Source organism: Tachypleus tridentatus, chromosome 10 (genome assembly GCF_004210375.1).
Source record: "Tachypleus tridentatus isolate NWPU-2018 chromosome 10, ASM421037v1, whole genome shotgun sequence".
Lineage (NCBI taxonomy): Eukaryota > Metazoa > Arthropoda > Merostomata > Xiphosura > Limulidae > Tachypleus > Tachypleus tridentatus.
This window is the reverse complement of record NC_134834.1, coordinates 54,319,292-54,345,586: the sequence shown is the minus strand read 5'-3', so window position 1 is coordinate 54,345,586 and position 26,295 is coordinate 54,319,292. Positions and strand designations below refer to the sequence as shown.

Here is a 26,295-nt window from a genome sequence, read left to right as displayed (position 1 = left end):
GTGTTTAGCCCAAGATCTCGGTATTCTACTTGTTATTGGTGGTGTTGAGTCCAAATATTCTACTTGTTGTGGTGGTGTTGAGTCCAAGTATTCTACTTGTTTTGGTGGTACTGAGTACACGTATTCTACTTGTTTTGGTGGTACTGAATACAAATATTCTACTTGTTGTGGTGGTACTGAGTACAAGTATTCTACTTGTTGTGGTGGTATTGAGTACAAGTATTCTATTTGTTGTGGTGATACTGAGTACAAGTATTCTACTTGTTGTGGTGGTATTGAGTACAAGTATTCTACTTGTTGTGGTGGTACTGAGTACAAGTATTTTACTTGTTGTTGTGGTACTGAGTACAAGTATTTTACTTGTTGTGGTGGTACTGAGTACAATTATTTTACTTGTGGTGGTACTGAGTACAAGTATTCTACTTGTTGTGGTGGTACTGAGTACAAGTATTTTACTTGTTGTGGTGGTACTGAGTACAAGTTGTGGTTTTACTTGTTGTGGTGGTACTGAGTACAAGTATTTTACTTGTTGTTGGTACTGAGTTGTGGTGGTACTGAGTACAATTATTTTACTTGTTTGTGGTGGTACAAGTATTTTACTTGTTGTGAGTACAAGTATTCTACTTGTTGTGGTGGTACTGAGTACAAGTATTCTACTTGTTGTGGTGATACTGAGTACAACTATTCTACTTGTTGTGGTGGTATTGAGTACAAGTATTCTACTTGTTGTGGTGGTACTGAGTACAAGTATTTTACTTGTTGTGGTGGTACTGAGTACAAGTATTTTACTTGTTGTGGTGGTACTGAGTACAATTATTTTACTTGTGGTGGTACTAAGTACAAGTATTCTACTTGTTGTGGTGGTATTGAGTACAAGTATTTTACTTGTTGTGGTGGTACTGAGTACAAGTGTTTTACTTGTTGTGGTGGTACTGAGTACAATTATTTTACTTGTGGTGGTACTGAGTACAAGTATTCTACTTGTTGTGGTGGTATTGAGTACAAGTATTTTACTTGTTGTGGTGGTACTGAGTACAAGTATTTTACTTGTTGTGGTGGTACTGAGTACAAGTATTCTGCTTGTTGTGGTGGTACTGAGTACGTGTATTCTACTAGTTCTGGGATTATTATCCCTTCATGTGGCTGTGTGCTCATGTTTTAAGTTTTTTACTATTTTTTAGAGAATTAAATATTGTTATTGTTCTAAAGTTTGAACGGTTCTGTTGATTTTAATATTGTCATTTAATTGCTTGCTTGAATACTCAAGTTATAAATGTTTTGTTAATTCCAATAGAATTATTTTACATAGGAGTGGTGTATGCTAGTTCTAAGCGTGCTTTCTTGGACAGATCTGATTATGTGATGGTGCATCCGAGCAGTAAGTGTTTTCTAAGTGACTACCTCATACAATTTCCAAGTTTCATTTTGGCTATAATATGATAATAATATAAAGATATGACTGTTCTGTTTATTCTAAAGTGATTTTCATATAAAGTGATGGTGTATCCCATTTCCGAGTTTTCTACCCGTTTTATGTTACAGATAAGGTGTTGTTTTTTTCATATTATATACAGAGTACTTATTTGGTCTAAGTATTTAGACCAATTTGAGGTGTATTTTATCTTAGGACAAAGGTAAAATTAAATGTTTGTTTTAGCGCAGGGTTACACAATGAGCTATTTGTACCATGTTCGCAATGGAGACTAAACCTGAATTTCAGTGTTAGATAGAGGTAAGATATAACGTTTGTGTTATATTATATACGAAGTGTTAATGACCAGTATAATTGTTAATGACATTTTTCAAATCCTTCGTTTTTATAAAACCAAATTTGACGGACAGTGTTCCTTAGTAACTCTGTAATGTAACATACAGTTTTTCATTTTAATAAAAGTAGTCACAGAAAACTAGTCTGGCGTATAGATAAAGTTACATTAACCCTTTTTATACACAACATTTCATCGCCGATTGAAAACAAAAAGAAAACTATTCGTTATTTAACTGGAATATTATAATTTAGTCTAGACCTCCCAGTGGCACAGCAGTATTTTAGCGGACGTACAACGCTAAAAACCAGGTTTTGATGCCAGTTGTGGGTAGAACACAGATTGCCCACTACGTAGTTTTGTGTTTAACTTTAACCGAACGGTATAATCCAATGAAAATATTTTTCATAATGACCCATTTATATTAACAAATATAAATGCGTTAGGCTTAATTTTTTGTTGTTAAAGCCTATATGCATTTTGATTTCTAAAAATGTCTAAATGAAGCGTGACAAATGGGACCTAACGTCTCACGTTTTCGTGTTAATTTGATATTATTGTTAACTGTTCATTATACCATGTACATCTATAACGAGATAATAAACGACTTGTATGGTTGTTGTTTTTTTCTGTTTTGAAATACTTCATTTTTTTCCGAAAGTAAAGAAACAAGTTATGCACCGTATCTTCAGCGTACACCATATCTGATATTGATGTCCTATAGTCATGAACTCCAGCGTAATACGCCTGTCTACCACGAAGGTGAATCTGTGAGTACAAACTGTTCACATTCAGTCGTGTTTGTTGCAGAATGGTTCTCATAACACATTTGATATAGTGCATAAATCTTCACGTAGCTGATAACATTCAGTCAGTTCTTCAGTACAAAATTTGTATAAACAGATTCACTTTGTTCGTATCACGTCTCATACTCACATAACACGAGACACTAATTCTTAAAAACTGAAAGCGCTCTTATAGTAATAAGCTCGTGAATAGATAAATCACTATTTCGTTCTTGTTTACATCAACAATAATGCTATTTTTAAACAAGGTATCTACAGCTGCATATTAAGTAACAATAATATTTAAAAAATCTCGTGAATTGACACATCCGCGAAGCACACCTTCATAAATATATTTTTTACACTAAAAATTTAGCTTAATGGATATAGTAATCAACTTGCAGTAAACTATATCTTACATTTTACTTTCTCAGTGTTAGATCTTTTAATTGTTCTGCTCATTTGTTTCGTGGTATTTAATTAATATATTAATACATTATTTATACAATTATTTATTATTGCAAAATATATAAATATATTGATATTTATTTTAGGTCGTCATTAAGACAGAAGAAAAATAGACGAGACAGTGACGTGTCCAGATATATATATATATATATATATATATACACACACTATATTTAATAAAAAAATTGAATCCAGAAATACATGAAACATGCTATTTATAAATTAAAGTTTTGTTTCACTATAAGGACAATGTAACTAAAAGCCATAATGTGCTAAAAACGACTATTGATCAGTTTATATCAACATGTATTATTCTATTGACAAAACAGACTTAATTTTCTATTAATTAATATTATCCCCTTCAGAGCAGTTGTTGTTATTTTATTAATACAAAGCTACACTGTTCACTGTGAGAAAAAAAAAAGAAAGAGAGAGATACCTTGAATTTTGCTCTAACTTATCGCTGATCCAGTGGAGAATTCCATCTAAACAAGGATCTTAATTAGAGTGAAACTAAAAATCTAACTGGTAAAATCTAACTGTAAAAACAAATAATGTTTTACGAGGTTCGGTAAAATTACGTAAATAACAACTTCATGCCTTAAACAAATACAACATTTATATCTTATTATTGTAGTGTGTGTACGTGTGTTTTCTTGTAGTAAACCCACCTAGGGCTATCTGCTGAGTCTAACGAGGGGAATCGAACTGCTGATTTTCAGAGTTTTAAACCCGTAGACTTATCGCTGTACTAGCGAGGAACCTTATTATTAGAAATTACGCACAGTTTTGAATTAAATAGCTAATGCTACTGTTATATTCTATCAGCTAGTGTGAAAAGATGCTACAAACTTGGGTATCACAAATAAACTTAACAATAACTATCTGTAGACGTTCTACAAAATGTAGAAATAGTTCAATACATAGTGTTTTTGAGTGTTTTTCTTATGGCAAAGCCACATCGGGCTACCTGCTGAGTCCACCGAGGAGAATTGAACCGCTGATTTTTAGAGTTGTAAATCCGTAGACTTACTTACCTCTGTACCATCGGGGAGACTAAATATGTAGCCTAACAAATAATAAAATAGTTCTTTTTGAGTATATAGTTCTCAGCCAACTTGTTGTTGGCTTATAAAACGTGTTACATCCCATGTTTTTATAAACGCATGGGTAGTTCACTAATATTTTATTTGTGACTAAATATTTATAAAAGACAAGGTTCCTGAAAAGCGCCCTCTAGCACAAATCAGATCACCTAAGCTTGTGTCCGCAGCATGAAATTTGCTCAGCTTCAAACCAGTCATTGTAAATGATATAATTTAAAGCTATAAAATTATAGCATTAGTGTTCGAAAAGTAACGCGAACAATAATAGAACAAATTTTGGTGAGGTTTATTTCTTCGCAATTAATATTTTATGAGCAGTCTACAAGAACATGTACATAGCTTTCGTCCAAATTCAGGTTGAATAGTTTCTCATTAAAGTGAAGAATTTCGTTATGCTTAACCGTTCATCCACATAATTTTATGACTAGTTGTTCTCGTTATAGATGCACCGTAATCACAAAACGGTGTTCATTTAATTATTTTGTCTCGGGTATTTAAAACTCATATAACTTGTAGCCAGATAACACAATGACATCTAAGTTTTTAAAATTCATTAAATTGTGGACGTAACTTATAGCCAGATAACACAATCACATCTAAGTTTTTAAAATTCATTAAATTGTGGACGCAACTTATAGCCAGATAACACAATCACATCTAAGTTTGTAAAATTCATTAAATTGTGGAATTAAGCAATTTTTAGCAATTGTTAAGTTTTGATTTTAGTCAAGTTTGAACGTTCGTATTTTAAATAACGTATAGTTTAAATATAGTACCTGAAATGTCCATACATTTTAAAGATGTCTAAGTTTTAAATGTGCAGTGAAAAACCTGTGCAGCAGGAAGTAAAGCCAGCTTTCATCATATTTGCAGAGTGGTTTAACATGTTTCACGAAAAGTTTGTAAATAGTCTATATCATCTAATACCTTTATTCACTTTTAACGCAAGGCACAAGGAAACCTTTTAATGAAAGTCTTCTGAAATTACTGATAAAAAAAGAATTGAGATCTACAAGTAAATCAACGAGCAGTTACGGTTTGATCTGAGAGTGCGTGTGTGTGTTTTCTTACAGTAAAGCCACATCTGCTGAATCCGCCGAGGGTAATCTGAGAAAACTACGTTAATAGGATCTAAGTGACAATAAATAAATAAAACTAATTGTTAATATACGACTGAATGTTAAAAGTATTTAAGAAACTAGTGTAAAATTGTTTAGTGTCATAGCTGTTGACAGTACTCAGACTAGAAAATAGTGAGGTGTTTATTAAGAACTAAACGGAACGTGTTTTCATTCTTTTAGATACAAAAGATGCTGTTTAAGTTTCTTACAAATTTTGCTATTTTTACAATGTAAAATATTTGTTTTTTTAGTGAACTAGTGACACCGACTGACAACTGTAATTCTGAGCTTTATCAATTTCCATAAAACCAGGCAGATTGGTGATAAAGAATCTTTCACAAGAAAGAGGAAGGGTAACATTTCTATGTTTATATGCTCTTCTCTCTATAGTAGAACTATGATAAAATTGTACCTGTATGCCAATCCCGGCAATTTTAAGAGGACCAGTTAGGAGAGAAAACATTACCATAGGCCTGGAAGCTACGTAGAGTTTGAGCCTTAAAACCCTGTGAGTTATAACTCGTATATCATCAAAAAACAGCGTCTATTCCAAATTGAAGTAATAAAATTATATTTTATTTATTGCAACGTACCAGAATTTCTAAATATACATCTTGTACAATCATTTGATGTAAATAAGATAGCTTTATGTAACTAATAAAGCTTACCTCGTCATAGTTAACTAATGACTTGTTAGTCTTACGTTTATATGTACCTAAACTTCTGCTGCAATCATTATTTATAAATAAACTGCGTAACAATCATGAGGTACCCTTACACTCTTCAACTGACAAACGTTACATTAAGCATGAGCATATACGTACCTCTGTATGGATAACATAGAATAGAGATGTTTCAAATATTACTCACCTATAACGGTTGGATACAAGAAGAAAATGGTTCGAGACATTTATGATTCTAAATTATACAATATGAACTTTTGTGATTTTATATAAGAGAGAGATGAATGGGATATGTACATTGCTTGTACAGAGAATAAACCAAGTAGTCGAGGAATCTATTGCTATATACATTTACTATATAACAGAACTAAATAATGTAGCGAAATATTATTACAAGGAAAACTAGTAACTACTCATACGAGCTGTAGAGGAAAATAATTTACTACTCATTGGTTCAGTAGAACAGGCAATAAATATTAAAACCTCAATACCCAAAACAACGTCCAATGTACCGCTTCTGCTATTCCCACAGGTCATGTGTCGATTTCTGTCGTACTTACAATATGTACTGCCGAGACAGGTAGAGCCAAAGCATTGGAAGTTAGCTTACAACTTTATTCTAGTGTTTTTGTACCTATATTTATAATAAATGATATTTAATCTTCTCTCTACGCTTAAACATTTAAACCGTAATGAAATCATTTAAATGTTCCTCATGCGTTACTGAGAATAACTGACCGTTCGCAGTTTTTGTATGAAAAATGAAAACTTCCACATTATTGCTGATAATCGATATTTAATATATGAAATGTAATGTGACTTACTACATTATTGAAAACTAGCTGGTAATGTAAATTCGTGATTAAAGAAAGGTTATCTTAGGATACGAAAAGTTACTTCCTCTATATGTACTTGTAAAGAAAAAAAAAAGTAAAATCGCCCATAAGAACTGCAAAACACAAAATGTGAAACCGAATTTATCTCCACATGGATTTACTAAACCTCCACACCAATTTGAGTGTAAATCCATTCACACCCTGCGAAATAGTTACAGACAACACGCAGTACTGTTATATTTATATACATTATCATTTTCAACGGTCATAAAAATGTTAATATACAAGCAATAACTATGTAAAACGCAAAAAAACTAACAACGATTGAAAGCTAAGACAGATATTTTCGTGTCGTGTTGAATGGATAAAATTTAGCACATCCAAGTTCACATGTGTGTTTTGTAGCGTTTCACAAAATTTCGTTCAGGGTAAGTGGGTACATACTGTTGAAGGAATAACCTAAATCATAGGTCATATAAAATAGACTTACTTTGGTAGTCAAAGACTCTATGCTGAGAGTCGAATACATTGTATTTGTTCTGCTGAAGTGAAGCCCTTTATAAGATGTCGTCGGACCTCTTTTCTGAACCAAAGATGGCAAGAACTGATTTGAAGTTTTAATGTTAGATTTTCCAACAATAAAAGCACGTTTAAACAGGTTATTACCTTCACCACCGTTAAGTCTCTCAATTAAATCTAACGCTCCATTTTGCTGCTTGACAGGGGTGAAGAAACCCGATTAATTAATCGAACAACTTAAGCGACAGCTTTGATGACTCCGCCCCTTATCTGTTTGACTTTCGTGCTCAGCCTGTATCGTGAGACAGCATCCAATCAGCATTTGTGGGGACACGCATGTACAATGCATCTACGGTGTTTGATCAAAATGTTAATACACTATAAGCCTCAAGAGAGTAAGAAATCGAACTCCTGCATAACATATACGTGTTAGACGAACATCGATCACAACTGAGTTTATTTTCTAAAGTTAAAGATGTACATTCAAATTGTACACAGGGTAGTTTTAAAATATTATAAATTATGTTGTGATGTAAACAACTAATCTGACGTTGCAGGAGAATAGTTTCTAACTTCAGTTTTAAAGTGGGTGACAAATAATATTTTTCCAAAGAATATACATCGACATGGATTGACATGGAGATAAGAAATTACATATGTAAAGCAAAATAATTGAAATACATTTTGCGTCTGACAACGCTTTTGTTATTGTTATATCTAAAATCCATTATTGAGATATATTTCACGTATCACAACGTTTTTGTTGTAGTAGTATCTAAAGTCTATCATTATTTTAAAACTATGTGAAAGTTATTCTGTATCGATTAACACTGAAATATATATCACAAAGTGAGATATTCGGTAGAGAAGAGGATACTATTGTTAACCTTTTTTTCTTTTTATGGAAGAGAATAGCGTCTACTCTTTTAACTCCCACACAGTAGATAGGCAGATGTTTAACCTTAGCAATTTAATTCCTATATGGAATTTGACGTTTCTTGTGGGAAAATACTATGCAGGTTAATAAGGTAAAATTTCCACTTTTCATGTTTTATTCGATAAATAAGAGAGAACAACCTTAAAACTGTTAACTATCACTTTACACGGGGTAGTTTTAAAATATGCGCATACTGGAAAAATTACGGGTTGGGTTTATTTTCATTAATACAGGAGAAATTGTGACTCAAACGCCTAGCTCGTGGCAGTTACATAATGTGCTTTATGAAATTTGGTTTGATGAATCAACCATAGTGACGCTAGAATTCGAAGTTTGATCTCCGAAGCTGACAAAAGCTCAGATAGCGCATTGTGCAGGTTTGCAGTGAAACTAAATGTTGTGTTTTAATCTTACGAAACTTGTAGTGTCAATTTTTGTATAAACTTTCTACTAAGAATTCAGATGGAATAGCCACAGTGCTTGTAAAAGCAGCGTATCTCTTAAGTCTGTTATGTTACCAAAACCATGGATATACCAGTTCAAATATGTAAAGATATTTCAAGAACATTGCTTGCTAATGTTTGTATAAACAGGCCTGAGAAAGTAATTCTTATTGAGGGTTCAGTTTTTTCTCTGAAACATGTCATGTTACATTCTGATTTTCTCGAGAGACAATATTACTTGTTCACGAAACTTTGCTCAATTTTAAGAGCTCCAACAAATTACGTGACACATTTCAAATCGTTTATAAATGGCAGTAGTTCGCTGGAATACTCATTTAGAAATCAGCGGACGTACTGATGCTCCGTTCTCGAACACGGTACTCGGGTTGGCTCAGGTGTACACGACATGCTTCGCGGCACATTTACTAAAGCAAACTCGGGTAAGAACTATATATCTTACAGGAAAATTGCGACCAACGCCTAGCTCGTGGCAGTTACATGATTACATGGTGAACCTACTAATTCCTAGAAACCAACAAAGTAACTCAAATATTTACCTAAAACAAAACCAACTCATATTTTGTAAGTATGAGGTATTTAATAAGACGTTAGTGAGAAGACATTATATTTTACCGAACAAAATATAATGCTGTAACGTATATAGTGTCAACTCCATGAAATTTAACTCAAACGTTTCTGAAAGCAACAAAAAATAGTAATGTAACTTACTTTAAGCAAAATTATTTTATCCACTTTACACGGTAAGTTATGTACCAGTTTCTGTGGATCTGAATTTTTGTCATTTGAATTTCATAAAATATCAAATCTATTGACAAGTTTTTGTCTTGTTTCAATTTTCACGATTTTTTTCTTTTAATATATTTTTAGAAGTGTATTCGCAGACGTTCGCCTGAGCGTATGCGTTAAGCCTTTTTATTTTTTTCTAATCGCATTTGTATTTTTGCTTAAATCAAGTACTTCGTAAGCAAAATTTATTCCTAGTTTTGGTAGAACAAGAAAGAGTAAGAATGCTCACTATGGAAGCTATTCAGCGGACGGCTACAATGTTTCGATATTTGTTTTACAGATTTTCTCTTTGATTGGGTAGTTTGTAACGTTTTCTTCAGCTGTAGAGTTTGTAATGTTCTCAGGCTGGTGATTTTGTATAATGCGCTCAGATCTGGACTTTGTTTCATACGTGATATCGATAGTCGTTATATTTTTAAAAACTGTTAATACTCTTCTCAAATATATGAAGAATATTAAATTTTTATTGAGTTTCATAAGTGATTTAAGTGTTTTCTTATAGCAAAGCCACATCGGGCTATCTGCGATGTCCACTGAGGGGAATAAAAAGTTAAAATCGATCTCAATGACAACACAAAAACTATAATCATGATGTTAGAAAATCACGTAGGCTCAAGAAGTCTTGATGGAAATGCGTAAAAACCCTATAACCACAGTGCTTTCGAAAGGTGGACCTTTCTACTTCAAAAGCAAATTGGAAACCACTAGAAATTTGGGTAAATTTGCCCATAAAGAAGAAAGGGCAACCTTTCGAAAACACTCTGGTTATAGGGTTTTTATTCTTTTCTACAAAAACAGCAAGATGCTCGTATGTTGGCTGGTGTCCGAGAGTTATCTAACATTAACTTCTGAAAGCAACAAAGCTATGCACTACAAGCGGGCCTGGCATGGCCAAGCGCGTAAGGCGTGCGACTCGTAATCCGAGGGTCGCGGGTTAGAATCTCTGTCACCCCAAACATGCTCGTCCTTTCAGCCGTGGAGCCGTTATAACGTGACGGTCAATCCCACTATTCGTTGGTAAAAGAGTAGCCCAACAGTTGGCGGTGGGTGGTGATGACTAGCTGCCTTCCCTCTAGTCTTACACTGCTAAATTAGGGACGGCTAGCACAGATAGCCCTCGAGTAGCTTTGTGCGAAATTCCAAAACAAACAAACAAACAAAGCACCACAAGCGAAACTAAAAATCAGTCTGTCACTCAGCATAGCTAATTAAATGCGCCTTTCTATTCATGATTATAAGAATTCATTGTCTCGTCATTTTAGTATTCTTGCTGTTAACAATATCTCACAAGGTTCCGCCAGTGTTCAATAATTTGTTTTTCTATTGCTAATCACTGTCTTCTGGAGTTAAGCCACTCTTCTCTCAAAGAAAAGAAAATCAATTATTTTCGCGTCAACTTTACTCACGAACCAATGTTTTTCCGATTTACTTTGAACGAAGATTAGCATTATTAAATGGGCACCATTTTAAATAAATCTTGTATTTTCGGGTAAAAATGTCACAAAGCTGTTAACCTACAGTCTTCGGTATGAGATTCTTACAGTGCAGAATGCTTCAAGTTTTCCAACATTGCTCTTATATATGTTTGTTTAACAGAACGAAGACCGCTAATTAAGTAACGTAGTTTTTCTGTGTTTGTAAGAAAATTAAAAAAAAAAAAAATTATCCCTATTATTCCAAAAGATTTTAATATAAAAATTGTTAAGGCTGGAGTAAAATTCTGATAATCCAAATAGGTTTTCAACACCTAAAGACGTAACGTATATGAAAAAATTAAGTTGAACATTTTCGGATCTTTCTTAACTGACATTAGTATATAACTAGTGATTATACACTTCACGTGTTACACCAACATGAACCTAACTATTCCATATTTCAAAAAATGATATATATGTGAATATATATAAACTTTTATTGAGGAAAGTCAAGTAATGCAACCTTAAAAACAAGAACGTTATTATTTAAACTGTTGTAATAGTTTTAACCTGTATTTAAAGTTTCAAGTATTCTAAGAGACATAATCTTTTTTTCCGGATTGTTCGAGAACGTTCTTAGCAATAAAATAAAAATTATAATATTCAAAACTGAATTTTTTTTTTTCACTAGAGAAAGATTTATTTCTCTATGTCCACGAATATTGGGATTTTTAGAGTTTCTCTATCTATACACAAATTCATTAACTACAACCAAATAAAACTGTTATGAATTTAATATTTACAACATATGAAAACGTAACTTAGGTATTGACACTTGCGTTCATAATCTGTTTTATCAACAAGACTTGTTTCTAAACTTTAGTTTTTTACTTCAGGTCCAGAGTTTTTACTTCATCCGTTCAGAAAACCGAAAAGAATTCGAACCGCTTTTTCTCCTTCCCAATTGCTGAAGTTAGAACATGCTTTTGAAAAGAGTCATTACGTCGTCGGAGCTGAGAGAAAACAGTTAGCTCAGAGTCTTAGTCTTACAGAAACTCAGGTGAGTCATTTGTTTAATATTCAAAAAACTAAAATGAGTTTAACGGTTTAGAAACATACAACGTTCAGTGAGTTATAAACTTAAGTCTTAATGTCGTATAGCCTCAAACTTAGTCTCAATGTCGTATACCTTCAACTGAGTCAGAAGTTCAGTCAATAGAAACTCCTGAAAAACATAAGCGTATACTTACCAAAGATAAATTGGGTTTCTTGAAGCATTATACAAATTCCGGTGAACTGCTTATTCCATTACTCAAAGCCAGGATTGTTAGGTGGATAAGACACTCGACTAGTAATCCGAAGGTCGCGGGTTCGAGTCTCCGTCACACCAAAAATGCTCGCCCTTTCAGCCATGGGGGCGTTATAATGTGATGGTCAATCCAACTATTCGTTGGTAAAAGAGTAGTCCAAGAGCTAGAGGGTGGTGGTGATGATTAGCTGCCTTCCCTCTAGTCTTACACTTCTAAATTAGGGACGGCTAGCGAAGATAGCCCTTGTGTCGCTTCGCGTGAAATTCAACAGAAACCAAACCATTACTCAATCTTAGTTAACTTTTGTGGAAAGATATATATACACGAGTTATGCTCTCTCACAAGCTCAAGGTGTCGCACACTGTTAATTTACCAAGGTAACTAGCGTAATGCTACACAATTGTAACATAGAACTACGCAAACATAACTTTGTAATGCAAGACATTTTATATTATCTCTAAGGAAATCCGTAAAAGTGAGATTTTGTGTTAAAACTAAGAATCAGTTGTCTCTGACGGTTAATTGTGCCTGCGAAACCGCTTCAACGACGAAGCTACATATATATCAAAAATATAGAGGTCACAGACTTCCTGTTTTTACTGTGACCCAGCTTCAGGCATAAAATGAAACTGACGTTACCCTGAACCTCAGTTATGACTGTTATAAAACTGAAACATTCTTAATAAATTCACAGAATCGTCACAGAAATAGATGTTACGTACCGCTTGTTACCTAGATTATAAAGAGTTTGATGTAAGCACAGTTCTAATAGTTTCAATAGTGTGTGTGGGTGTTGCGTTTTCTTTATGGAAAACAGTAGTTCCGAATCAATGCCATATTGTACTTATGACACGCACGTCTTCTGGATTATTGTAAAAACAAGACACGCCAAAGTGCTCGCTCTTGTCAATCAAATGCTTAAGCAGTTGGTTGTGCAAATGTATGTATCTAGAAGTGTTGAAGCATTCAGTCCTAGGTCCTAAAATCAAATTCCGATGATAAACATTGATTCGCAACATTATTGGTTCCTCAAGCCTTTTACTGTTAAGTCGTACAACAAGAGTAGAGTGAATGTAGACAAAAGGGGCAAGCTCGTGTTAATTAACAAGAAAACCTTGTCTGTTTGGTGCATACATCTTGAAGACTTGTACACAAAAGCATCAAAGGCACCAAAAACGAGTCTCATGAAAGTCCTTCTGGTATGTGGTCAGAAAATAAAGGCCGAACCTCGAACCTGTTCGTAGGAAGTCATGCTTCAAATCTTACTCGGTACCTTTTATAGGCAGTACTGAAAGTAATAAACTACATTCGTCTGCAGTATCGTGTGGTAACAAAGGCTCCAAAATACCCGTAATGCGTAATTAGTTGTTCAACCCAAGCAAAATACGTAAATTTACGGTTTTTGAATCTAGTTATGGGGAACGTTCTTTACATGTAGTACAGTTCACGACCAATGAAATAGACCTTAATTACAACATGTAAAAGCCAAAAAAAGAACGCTAACGTTGTAAAGGCTCGAGATATGTAACCTCTGATGTCACGTTTTCGTGTCTGATGTTTGGTGGGGCACTTACCGAAGTCACCAGACTTGAAAACTTTACAGGTTTACTCATAGTTGATAACTATATAGAAGTGGAATTCTTCATAACTTGATTCAGTTAGAAGGAAGAAAAGCGTACAGGAAATCATAACACTTGATTCGGTAAACGGAACCGATCAATTAAATCGAACTATAGTTAAATTGAAATTTCTTATTAGGGCTTTTGTTATAAAGGTCTTAAATACGTACAGATAATATAAGGTGATTTGTATGCTATTCAAATACTAAATTTTGTAAAATATTTCTAAACACCTGTTTCATGTAGTGAATCATATATACATGACTTTGTATAATTGTTGTTTTTACTGTTAATACAGATAGTTATAAAATACCAAAATCAATGTTGTTATGTCCATCTATCGTTTCGAAAAATAAGTTCGTTAAAGTTATTGATGAACTATCATGTTTTTATGAAGGCTTAAACATATTCATTCCACGTTCTTTAGTGCCTTTTATTAAATAAATATAATTTCAGTAGAATATAAATAGTAAAATAGGGGGGTAGTGTTATTCTTTTACCATGTCTTTCGATAATTTGTAAGGTGAGAACATAATTTGCAGCATGACACGTTCCATACAGTTACTCAGCTAAGATCTAAATATCACCTACATATATATATATATATATATGTATCAAATAGCAACTGTCTTACTCCATGACCGACAGTTCACGCCTCAGTCTGGCAACGCGGGTGGGCTTATTCCAGCTTATCTACACGTATCACCAACGTGGTCAGAAGAAGGACAATTGCGTATACAGCCGAAGGAAGATTTGGATCTGACTGTCAGTCAAAACTTGTGAGTTCTGGACCGATTCCTAACCCTAACCTTAACCCAACTCCAGGGATGGCAATCTCACAGCCTAAGGTCATTTTTCTCGAAGGAAGAACGGTTGATAATATCGTTGCCATTCATGGTTGTCACATTCAATCTGTTGCCTCACCATTTACGGTGGCCAGGGGCACGAGTCAAATCACTGTACGGTTTGGTATTTGTGTATTGGTTCGTGTAACGAGTCAGAGTTCACTGTCAAACGAGGCTACAATCTGGTGTCACACGCTTCCTGAAATTTGGTCTGACATAAACACACTGTCTAACAGATTAAAGTAAATATTACTTGATACCCTTGCATTCATGAGATTTAAAAAAGTAAAAGTAATTTTATTGGTATACTTTTAACTCTCGCTGATGGATAATGTCTTGATATTTTCACTAAAAGTATGATTATTCTCAATGAATAGTTTATAGATACATTTCTAGTACTTTGTTCACCAGTCGTATAGTTTATACAGACTATGAAAGACGATTTCACGGGGTGTGTATAGTTTTGAAACAACATTTAATATGTGATAATTTTATAAACATAAATATCAACACAACAGACAGTTTTGATTTGTTCCATCTTTCTTTCAGGACTTTTTGTGACTCCATTTTTTTTTCTGTTTGTTGTTTGATTTTTCTCTTCTTACCCATTGTCTTGTACCTCGCGGTAACAATGTACACGCCTTTGATTTTTCTGCGCTAATATATATATAAGAGCTCAGTGTTTTTATGAAACTGTTAAAACAAAATTGGGAAGGATAATTAGGTTTTAAAAGTTAAGGTTAATATTTTAAAGCTCTTTTGGACTGGATTGATAGCTGTCAACGTTACAGTTTTTAACCCAGAATAATTGCAACGGAATCTCCAAAACCAAATAATCGTTTTACTGTTTTAAAGATTTAAGGTTATATTTGTATTTATTTCCAAACATGCTTTAATTATGTGTTTCTGAGGCAAAAATTATTGACAATGGTGTACATATTTAGTAGCGACATGAAAATAAAGATCAGAAGTGGATAACTATTTTATTCTTGTTATATCTTTCTTTAGATATTTGTTGTATGATTTTATAATGCTGATTTCTTGCATTAGAGGCAAACCTATTCAATAATTTAAAAAGTAGATCTTCAATCTTTCTGTAAAATATCACAAATTTGATTAATTGATGTTTTTTTTCTTTCCTAGATAACATTCGAGCTATTTAGATATAAATATGGACATTCATTTCACACTAAAGTGTATTACACATTTACTTATGTGCTATAAGTATGGCCCAAGATGAGGATGTAAAGGAGTTATGAAATATGTCATAACGACAGTAACTCTTGTTAGAAAAATGTAGAAAAGCCAGGGTAAAACTATAAGAAGGTTCATTTTCTTGATGTCCTGTGTTTAGTTGTATTGTTTAGAGTAAATTGGTTAAAACTCATATGGTTAACTGAGGTAAATTACATGAAGTGTTATTTAACCAAAGCTTAACGACAGCATATCAGTCAGTTGATATGTCGTTGTTAAAATATGACCATGAAGAATTAATTGTACGTGTTTTTTTCTCATTTCCTTAATTTTAGTTGTGTCAAGTTTTATTTTATTTTCTGATGCTCATGAAGTTGTTATATTAAGAGTAAGAAACAAAAACGACTGAAACACAATGAAAGACAAAATCTTTAATATAAAGTGTTAACCGACTAGTTTCAGTGAGATTAGCCTTGATGTTAATGGTTGTGTTATGGAAGCTAGTGTGCTGATATTTCTGTTAAATATTTTACCTTTCATTTTGCTTAAAAAACTTGTTCCTTAGTCTTAATATATTGCTAACTTTGTATTGTTTTATGGTCAGGAATGTTCTCCAACAAAGTTAAACAGTAAGCTTTGAAACTAAATCTGTTATTATTGTGGACTTAAGTGCAATTAAAAAAAACAACAAACTTTCTTGTCTTTTTGTTCACACTATAATAAAATTAAATGTAAAATGAATTATGTAAACTATTTTAATAATATTACATTCTTACATTTTTATAGCATAAATTTATTTAAGAAATTTCTAAGAAGTGAAAACTCCTGATACTTTCCTACTTCCCATCAATTTTCCAAAACTTGTATTTTTGTTCTTGCCAGGTGAAAGTGTGGTTCCAAAACAGAAGAACCAAACACAAGCGTCAGAAGCAGGAGGAAGAACAGACAAACAAACACCAACAAGAGGAATTATCTTCTCAAAGTTCTGATTCATCTGATGAAATCACTGTCGTAGAAACGAGACCCACAAATACCCGGGGGTCTCCAAACGTAGATCTTGACGATGCTTTTGCTCGAGACCACCCTTGTTCATCATCACCTTCAAGATGACTTTAAGTGTGGTTCCTTAGTGACTATATGTTGCTTACCTGTACAGTAAAAGAGTGGAATGACTTCTATAAATAGAACATGGATCATCTAAGAATTCGAAATGTTTAATACTTTTAATAATGGTGAGGTAAATCGTATCCCAGGAAAAGATTGTTTACTGACTGTAGTTGTTTCCTCTTTCAGATAATCGTACAATACAATCTCAAAGATGGTTTCGACAAGGCAATTTGCTGCTATTCCACGTCTTTATATTTATACAAACTAACGCATACACCAAAATAAAATTTCATAATGACCGAGGAACAATGTATAACGTAGGTGCGATGGTTGTGATCAGATTTTAATCAATTTCAGCCCTTTATTGTCCGTTCTATGATTCTAGCGAGAGAGGAGTCCAATATGGAGGAGGTCGACTTCCCGTCTCATTATATCTCTACAGTCTTAAGACTCGCACGTACAATGTCGTCTATTTATGACTCATTAAAGAAGAAGATATCAGTTAAACTCCACGAAGCATAAATGATGTAGATGTGTTGGTATTTTTGGTTATTTCAGAGTGTTTGCCGTAGTGAGCCACAAAGTGTGTGTTTAATGACACTTCTTCATATTTAGGTGTTTTTATGTTTGAATCATATTTTATCGTAGGTGCGAACAGGATGTGTATGGTTGGAACATGTATAACATGAATTACCAACCTTGTAGAATACTCTTCATGATTGGCTGTAATACGTTTAATGGTTTTTGTGTTAGAGCTAAGTATATTCTCGCAGAAATGTGTAAATGTATTATTGTGCAACGCAAAATTTTAGAATTCGTCGATATTTTGTTTGATTTCAAAGTGTGAATGAAAACCAATAAAAAACATCTTTATAAAATAATGCACAGAAAGTGACAAATTATTGAGAATATTTTGTTATCAAAAGCCTGAAATTTCAGTGTACAATCTAGCACAATATTAAATAATATTTATTATAAAAATTAAAAAAAATAATCGCTTTTATTAGGAGCATTTCACTGTCATCAATTTAGCATTGAAATGGGTCCGGCATAGCCAGATGGTTATATCGCTTGACTAGCAATCTGAGGTTCGCGGGATCGAATCGCTATCTCATGAAATATTGCTGACCCTGTTAGTCGTGGGGGCTTTATAAAGGGAAGGTCAATTCACAATTCGTAAGTAAGAGAATAGCCCAAGAAATGACAGTAGGCAGTAATGACTAGCTGCCTTCCCTCTAGTCTTACATTGCTAAATTAGGGATGTTCTCTGCTTATCAATAAAAGTGTTAATACCCATACCAGCCGTTCTGAGATACATTTTTATTTCAAGTGGGTTTCTCGTCACCAAGAAGAAGATAACCTTCGTGTATCTTTGAACGAAATTCAAAACAAACGAAACTAGATATTAAAACTAAACAATAGAAGTGTTTATATAGAAATGGTATTTCATATTATTCAAACAAGGCAGGTCTAATCCTAAGAATATTTCCAATGCCAATGGAAATATAACTTCTTTAAACATAGATTTTTTTTTGGAGAAGTGAAAATCAAGATTTATAGAATGGTATCCACAATTTCATATACACCTGGCAGTTAACCAGTTAACAGCGCAATATAATTTCGAATATTGTACGTTTTCAGTTCATTAAATTTAAACACTGAATATTGAAGAGCATTGAAACTGTAAAATCTGCTTTTGTTTTTAAATTACTATCTTTGTAATACCATTTGTAGGAGGTAGGAGGATTAATCTTGTAATTATTATTACTAAGCAAATGATTAAATTAATTCATAAGCTCTGCCTGATTTCCGCTCTTGTGGGGAGTTTATGTGATGGGAACATAATAATTTTTTTCATTTAAAAATCTTCTACAGGTTGGAAACCACTATGCTATAACAGTTTTTGAAAAAGTGGCTACAACTGATACGTGAATCTTCAATCTGTACTAAACTATAGAAAAAGTAATTTAGTTTTTTGTATTCTTAATGGTTTAGTTACACTAATAGTCTGTTTTACGTTAGATTGTATTAATTATTTTGACTAACTATAGTTGTTTTTTTCTCACAAAAACATTCAAATAGCACATTAGTTGCGTGCTCCAAAAATACTACACTATTAATTTTTTTATGTTTTAACAATGAAACATCTGATGAGATAGCTAGATTAATGTAGTGATACTTTCTATCAACTTCCGGTTTTAACACCTTACTACGTAGAGCTAATTTCTGAATGTTTATTAATTTACTGTTTTGTTTAAGACAATTAAGCACAAATGTATTTAGTTTATATTAAAATTACAGTATTAATAGATTTATTAGTACACATTAATCACTACTTGACAAATGTTTCTTTTCAATTCAGCAAAGAAAATCCACTCTTAAAGATTTATAGAACCACCTATTATTAAGAATGTTATAATTAATAAAACATAAATCTATGTTAAAATGAAAAAGTAGCTAATTAAATTTTATATAAAAGTTTCTCATGATGAAAAGGAACAAAAATTACAAGTCACTCGATTTCTCAACCGGTTGCTTTAATTAACCTTTAGGTATAAAAAAATTTACATACGTGACAGAAAAGTATATTGAATTTTTTTATTATGCAATTTCTTATAATATTTATTGAAAGTGTGTAATACCACATGTCCTGCCATCTATTAAGTTATAAGAAAACTAAATGCGAACGAATAGGCTAAATAGATTCCATAATATTAGAGTAACTGAAGATGTTCCATTCATTAGGCAAATTATAAATTTGTCAGCTTTGACACATCTGTAATAAACTAAACAAATGGCTATTTTGCATATAATAATCAATGATTTTCAACACCTTCTCAAGTGCAAGTACAGATAATTCTTTGGTTACTGTTATCTAATCGAATAGCGAGAATTGATCACCACTTTTATATTACAAATGTAAAAAAGGTTTTAAATAAGAAAATTGGGATGTAGAAGTGGTAGCACCAAAAAGTAAGGAAACAAGGCAGGAATGGGAGTGGTAACATTACAGCACTTCGTGGTTTTGACACGATACAAACTTGGAGCGGGTGTGGTTATCGTTCCGCCCATTCCTGTTTCGTGTGCTTTCCTAATTCGGTAATGATTCAAGCTAAATGAAAGGTGTATATAACTAATTTTCTCTGTTGTAAACTTTATTTCAGCAACCAAGCACAGGTCCGTGTATATAGTTAAATTACATGACCTTAACAAAATTCGTGACCACATAAGGGTGGTGTTTGATGTCAAAAGTCATTAGTATGCTGATTTTTGAAATGTTTTAATTCGTTTAGTATTGAGGAAGGATTAGCTACTGATAAAACTCAGCTCATGTCTATAATTGGTTCAAAGCTCAAAGTAAAATCGAAGTAAGAATGTGAGGAACGATGGCCACACCCACTTTGATGTAGTACCTTTCCAAAAACTACCAAGTGCTGTAATATTAACTCACCCATTTTGGCCTTGTATCCTTACTTTTTGGCGTTCCTGTTCCTACTTCCTCATTTTTTTGTTTAAATTTGTTTACACTTGTCTCATAGCGTGTTTGGTACTAAGTGATCTAGGACCATCATTTTAATAGCTTTAATAGCTAAGTCTTGACATTTTCTAGCTTTTACTGGTATCTTTGCTACAGTTATTCTTTCATCTAGCCAGAGATGCAGACTTTCTTTTGGCTGTAGCAACGGCTAAATTAATTTTGCATATTTAGCATCACCGTTTTTAACCTTATCTCTATTCTTCTGGTAATGATCTCTTCGATGGGACAAAGAATTTGCAAGGTTAGCAACATCAAATTTTCTTTTTTTTTCTCTCGTTTGATTTCCTAGAAAGGTATATTTTAAAATTACACTGTTTCAAGTGCAACATTAAATGTCAATAGGACTTTGTTTGGAAATAATGCATGGGTAAATTATACAAGTTATTGTTCTTGGTTTAAATTAAGAGCACTCGAGCAAAGCTGTATCAAACTTTGGAAATGGTAGAGTTCTTCCTCATGTAGGACATTCACGTCTTAGAAACTGACTGCTGCGATAGAATTGCCTTATCCAACAGAGATCCATATAAAATTGAAAGCTTCGCTTTCAAAGAAACTAGATCGAGAGAATCTACATCGTCCATGTTTGTTTATATAGCTGATACAGCTGTAAGTTGATTATGTAGAGCGCAAGCAATCGTACACCAGCACGTTATATGAGGGCGGTTTGTTATTTGGAAACTTACAGAGGGTATTCGTAATAGCAGAATATATTTACTAATGTACTGTTGGTTCGTTGGCATTGTTGGAAAATGTTTATTGTTGTTATTAGTTATTATAAGAAAAGTTTTGAAAAAACAACAACTTTTATCCAAGCTAGCGTGATACAATCGTATACATTTAGATTTGCATAATGTGCAAGCAGAAAAGAGTCAGTCGGTCAGTTAGATAGTTATACTGCAAAATTTGTGGTTTTGTGATTTTTTTTTTACTTTCTCAGGTGCTTTTGTGGCTTGCTACTCTGCAGTTGGTTTGTTTATTATTCAACAGTGTGTGTAAAGTGTTTATAAAGTTTCACTTACATGCTGTCAGCAGTACCGTACTCATGATGTCAATGTTCCCAAAATACCCGATTTATGTATATTAACCACTAGGCCATTTTTGTTCGAAATTATATATTCATAATTATTCTACATATAGTCTAGCGCTGGCTACCGGTAGAGGCTCGAAATACTAGTTTTCGTGTATGATTTATTACTTGTTCTCAAAAGTGATAAACTCTGTCTTGCACCAGTAGTTAGTGTTGTTACACGTATTCGTTCATGTACAGTGAAAAATAATCATAACAGTCTTATTAAAGTGTTGTACATAGTGTAGATCAGCGGTTCTAACAGTGCATTATTAAAAACACTTTCTTTTAATCATTGTTTTTGATTTATTAGTGCAAGGATCCACTATGAATTATCTGCACTCCGTCCACGGCGAAGGATCGAGCTCCAGACTATAGAGTTACAAATCCATAATCTTACCGCTGATCGACCTCGGAACTTAGCAGATAAATTATCATTAACTTACAATCAAACAAGTTTTTCAAATAGACTATAATTTAAAATGCATTCTGTAATTAATTTACGTAATTTAATATACCACTTTAATAAAGAATATGAAAGATCTTAAACCAGAAACTTATAAATATCAGAGTGCAATGATTCATCAGTTAGGTACCCTCTGTTTTTTTTTACATGACTGTTTGTTTAACACCGGCTTAGTACAAAATAATATTAATAAGTTTAGGTAAGAAGAATGTATAATGTTTTTAAACATAGGATTTTGTTATGTATACAGATATTTTAGCCAAAAACGGAAAACACCTGCAAAACCAAATAAAAGTTCGGATCCGAATTCATTGAAGGCTGCGGTTCTGACAAGTTCTGTCTTGGTTGAGTCATCGAAGGTCATGTCAGTTTCATATCTTAGACAAATACGACTGAACTGAAATAAAACGAGTTGAATACTGAAGAGTCACTTTTAGAAAGGTTTCTAACAGTTTTAGGTATTACCATAAATGAATACATCCATAAAAATATGTATATATTTTCAACGATGACTCACAATTTTTTTTCCTTCAATACAGGAGTAAAGAGTAAGCAATAAGGAAAAATTGCGTAAACTATTATCATAGTAACAATAGAAAGTTTAGGTAAGTGTGAACATGATGGATGGCTTATGTTGAAGTACGCTAGGTGGAAGAACAAAATAAGAGAATAACTGAAGATTACAAAGGCGGAGGCTAAAAATAAGATAAATTATGATTAACTTCTGATCAAAGCAAGCCACCTAAACAGAATTAAAAGTTTAACCTGTAATTAATATAACTAATTTAATGTAATTAACACAACTAATTTAATATACTGTTCTAAAAAAGGAATGTGAAAGGTCTTATAACAATTAGGATGCATTGATTTTATCAGGTAGATACTCTTTCTGTTGGTGATATTTTTGGCCATAATCCCAATAGTATTTCACGAGGCTTAACATACTTTGAATATCTAGCCTAGTCCTAAATAGAGCTCACAGTATTAAATAATCACCATAGTAAAATATGTAAAGTAAGTAATATAAAATAAATGTTATTTATATATATTATATATGTATCATTATAAATTGTTATTGGTGTCATCGGCACTGGATATATCAGATATAATGTAGCTGATACATTGTTGCTCTTATGGTTATATTTACTATTGTAGTCGTTTTATAGTGACGTTATCCTCACATGACTCATTCCTGGAAAAATAACACATCTTAATGGTTCATCAGTTCTTGTGCAAGATGAGTAAAGTTAATTCAAGTAAAAATAAAAATAAACGAATAATATTAATAATAAGTAATTTAGTTTTTAAGCAAAGAAATAAAAATAAACATGTTAAAAAGTCATAAACCTAATTCTAGTGCGTAAAGAACTTTAAAAATAAAAACTGGTGAAAATTACAATTCATCAACTTCATGTAGTTTACATCAAAATAATTGTTGCTCAAGTAAAACATGATGTAAATAGTGTCTCGACCGATACCATATATGTGGTATCTCAGTCGGCCTGGCAAGAATGACCTCTTTGGCTCTAATATAGTGTTGTTGACGTATTATTGCATTCCACTTCATATTATGAAATGTTATGAGGAAACTACACGCGCAGTTATTAACTGATTTAAATAAACTAGAATAAAAACTTAATGTTTTAAAAGGAAAGACAATAAGACATTTACATTGATGTACGTAACCATGATGGACATGAAACATTGAAATAAAACAGAATGGGTAATTATAAAGGGATTAAAGTAAAATTAATATTTATGATCGACTTGAACTAATTATATATATATACATTTTGGATTGATCAGTTTGGAGGACTCGTATGTTCAAGACTATTTTACATATCTTAGAAAAAAATGTCAAGAAAATACGAAATACGCGAAGCTGAAACTTTATGACTAATCTTTATTGGAAAGAAATAGCTAAACTTAATTAAAGGGAACGTTATTCAGCATAGGCTCAGATAAACTGGGCGGAACATTAAGATCTGGCTGAACGTTAGAGTTAGCTTGAATAAACTAGAGGGAACTTTTAGAACTAGGTTAGATAAAATAGAAGGAACATTCAGAACTGGCTTAGACAATCTGGATGGAACATTCAGAACTTGCTTAAATAAAGAAAATGGAACACTCAGAGCTGGCCTAGATTTACTAGATACAACATTCAGATTTGTTTAGGATTAGTCATGTGGAACATTCAGAACTGGCTTGAATAAGTGAATAGAAAATTCAGAGCTGATTTAAATAAACTAGACGGAATGTTTAGAGCTGGATTAGATAAACTAAATGAAACATTTATAGCTGACTTACATCAATTATTGGGAATAATTAAAACAAGCTTAGATCACAAGGATAGATTATTTATAATATGTTTAAGTAAGGCAATTAGAATATTCAAAATCATCTTAGATAATTCAAATAAATCATTCAGTAATGGTTTAGATGTGATAGATAGAAGTGAATTACATAAGGCAGATAGAACATTCAGAACTGATTTTGATACGGTAGATATAACATGCCACAATTTACTTAGTTAAGGAAGTTAGAACATTTAGAAGTTCATTTGATAAAGCAGATAAAATATTTAAGAAAGTTTTATATATGATAGGTAGAACATTTAAAACTACCTTAGATAATACAACTATAATCTTCGAAAATAACTTAGATAAGGCAAAATAAACATTTAGAAATGTGTAAGATAAAGCACTTAAAAGGAATTTAAAACTGAGTTAATTAAGGCAGAACTGAAATTTAATTAAAGCTGACTCAGATAAGTCAAATAAAACATTCTGAAAGGTTAGAAAAAGTAGACGGAACACTTAGAACTGATTTAGATATAAGGCACGTAGAAAGTCCACAATTTGAATTAATAAAAGAGAAGAGAGGTTTAGAATTGTTTTAGACGGCGCAGATAAAAGAAGCTTCAGATATTTTTGTTAGATAAAGTGGAAGAAGCGTTGAGAACTTATTTCAATCAGACAGAGAGGTTAACTACAGGAGTGATCTGAAAGATGAAGAATAAACATAGTTAATAAGTTTCAACTAAGTAAACATGGACATTAAAGACACAAGTTTCAAGTAAGTAAATATAGATAGACATTAAAGACGAGCATAAAATGTTTGAAAGTTGATAAAGACATTTAAAAAAATCAGAAATATATGTTCTGTATAATTTAAGCATGATAGAAACACAGTGGGATAATATGATTTAAAACATTAAAAGATAAAATATTAATTTATCTGTGGGGCATGCAAACAGAATTGACTTTTTTCCCGCCTGCGTAAACAAAGATTGAACCGGTACATTAGATATCAATATATTTAAAATAGAATCTAAACGTTTGTCTAGTTTTAAAACAAATGTGAAGTATGATGAGCTTTCTGCGTAAAATAAAACGTGATATACAAAGCAGAAAAATAATTAATAACGTTAATTACAACAACGATTATTGTACAACTATCAACTCAACTTACTTTAAACATGGACTGGACGAGGACGGTTAGCTTGCTGGACTGTAAATCAAAGGGTCGCAGGTTCGAGAGGTAATGTTGCTGATCGCTCTTCAGACTTTCAACTGTGAGCGCGTTACAAAAATAATCCGAAAAAGTCCTTTGTAGAGACCGGTGCTGTTGATGAGATCCTTTTCTTGTCAGTAATTAAAACAATAGGTACAATTATATCTGAATCCCACAGGTTTACGACCTGGCTGTCAATAAGATGCCACTCGGGTTGAAACTTTCAATACAAAAGTTTCAAAAGAAAAGAAGTCATAATGTAGAAGTAAAAATAGAGACAAATATGAGGAAGAAACGTTATAAATCTCTGAAATAAAGACAGATACTGTGAATAAACACAAAAGTAAAGCTTTCGCTAACAGTGAATTTGAAGAAGAAAATCAAACAAACAAAAGATAATTATAACGTGTAAATAACTTATAGTGAATATTTTGCCCTTAAAACATCGACTAGTTCTTTATACTTTAAGATAATGTTTCAAATTACTTAACTAATACCTTTTAGTTGGCGCACTATTTATAAAATAAAAGTGGTTTAAATAACGTAAAACATGCCTACTGCTGGGTTATTTATGTAGTTCTTTTTTATGAATTATTTATTGACTGTCTTATAATAGAATAATTCGCGCGTCAGAAAAATTGTTTCAATATGATGTTTGTGAGTTATAAAGCTTTATTTCAAAATTACATAACATTACGAATCTAAATAAGTTTGGGTTTTCTTATTACACTGATCACTTGTATACCTACAC

At 32.5% G+C, this 26,295-nt stretch overlaps 1 protein-coding gene across 1 annotated transcript in view; it reads left to right on the top strand.

Annotated features, from left to right (window-relative positions):
• Positions 1-17,839, top strand: part of LOC143229300 (uncharacterized) — a 36,987-nt gene extending 19,148 nt beyond the window's left edge. Inside the window, exons 2-3 of the mRNA XM_076461435.1 lie at positions 11,783-11,946; positions 16,737-17,839. Coding sequence (XP_076317550.1) covers positions 11,783-11,946; positions 16,737-16,964 — 392 coding nt within the window. The 3' untranslated portion in view covers positions 16,965-17,839. The remainder of the gene's footprint in view (positions 1-11,782; positions 11,947-16,736) is intronic.
• The last annotated feature ends 8,456 nt before the right edge of the window (positions 17,840-26,295 follow it).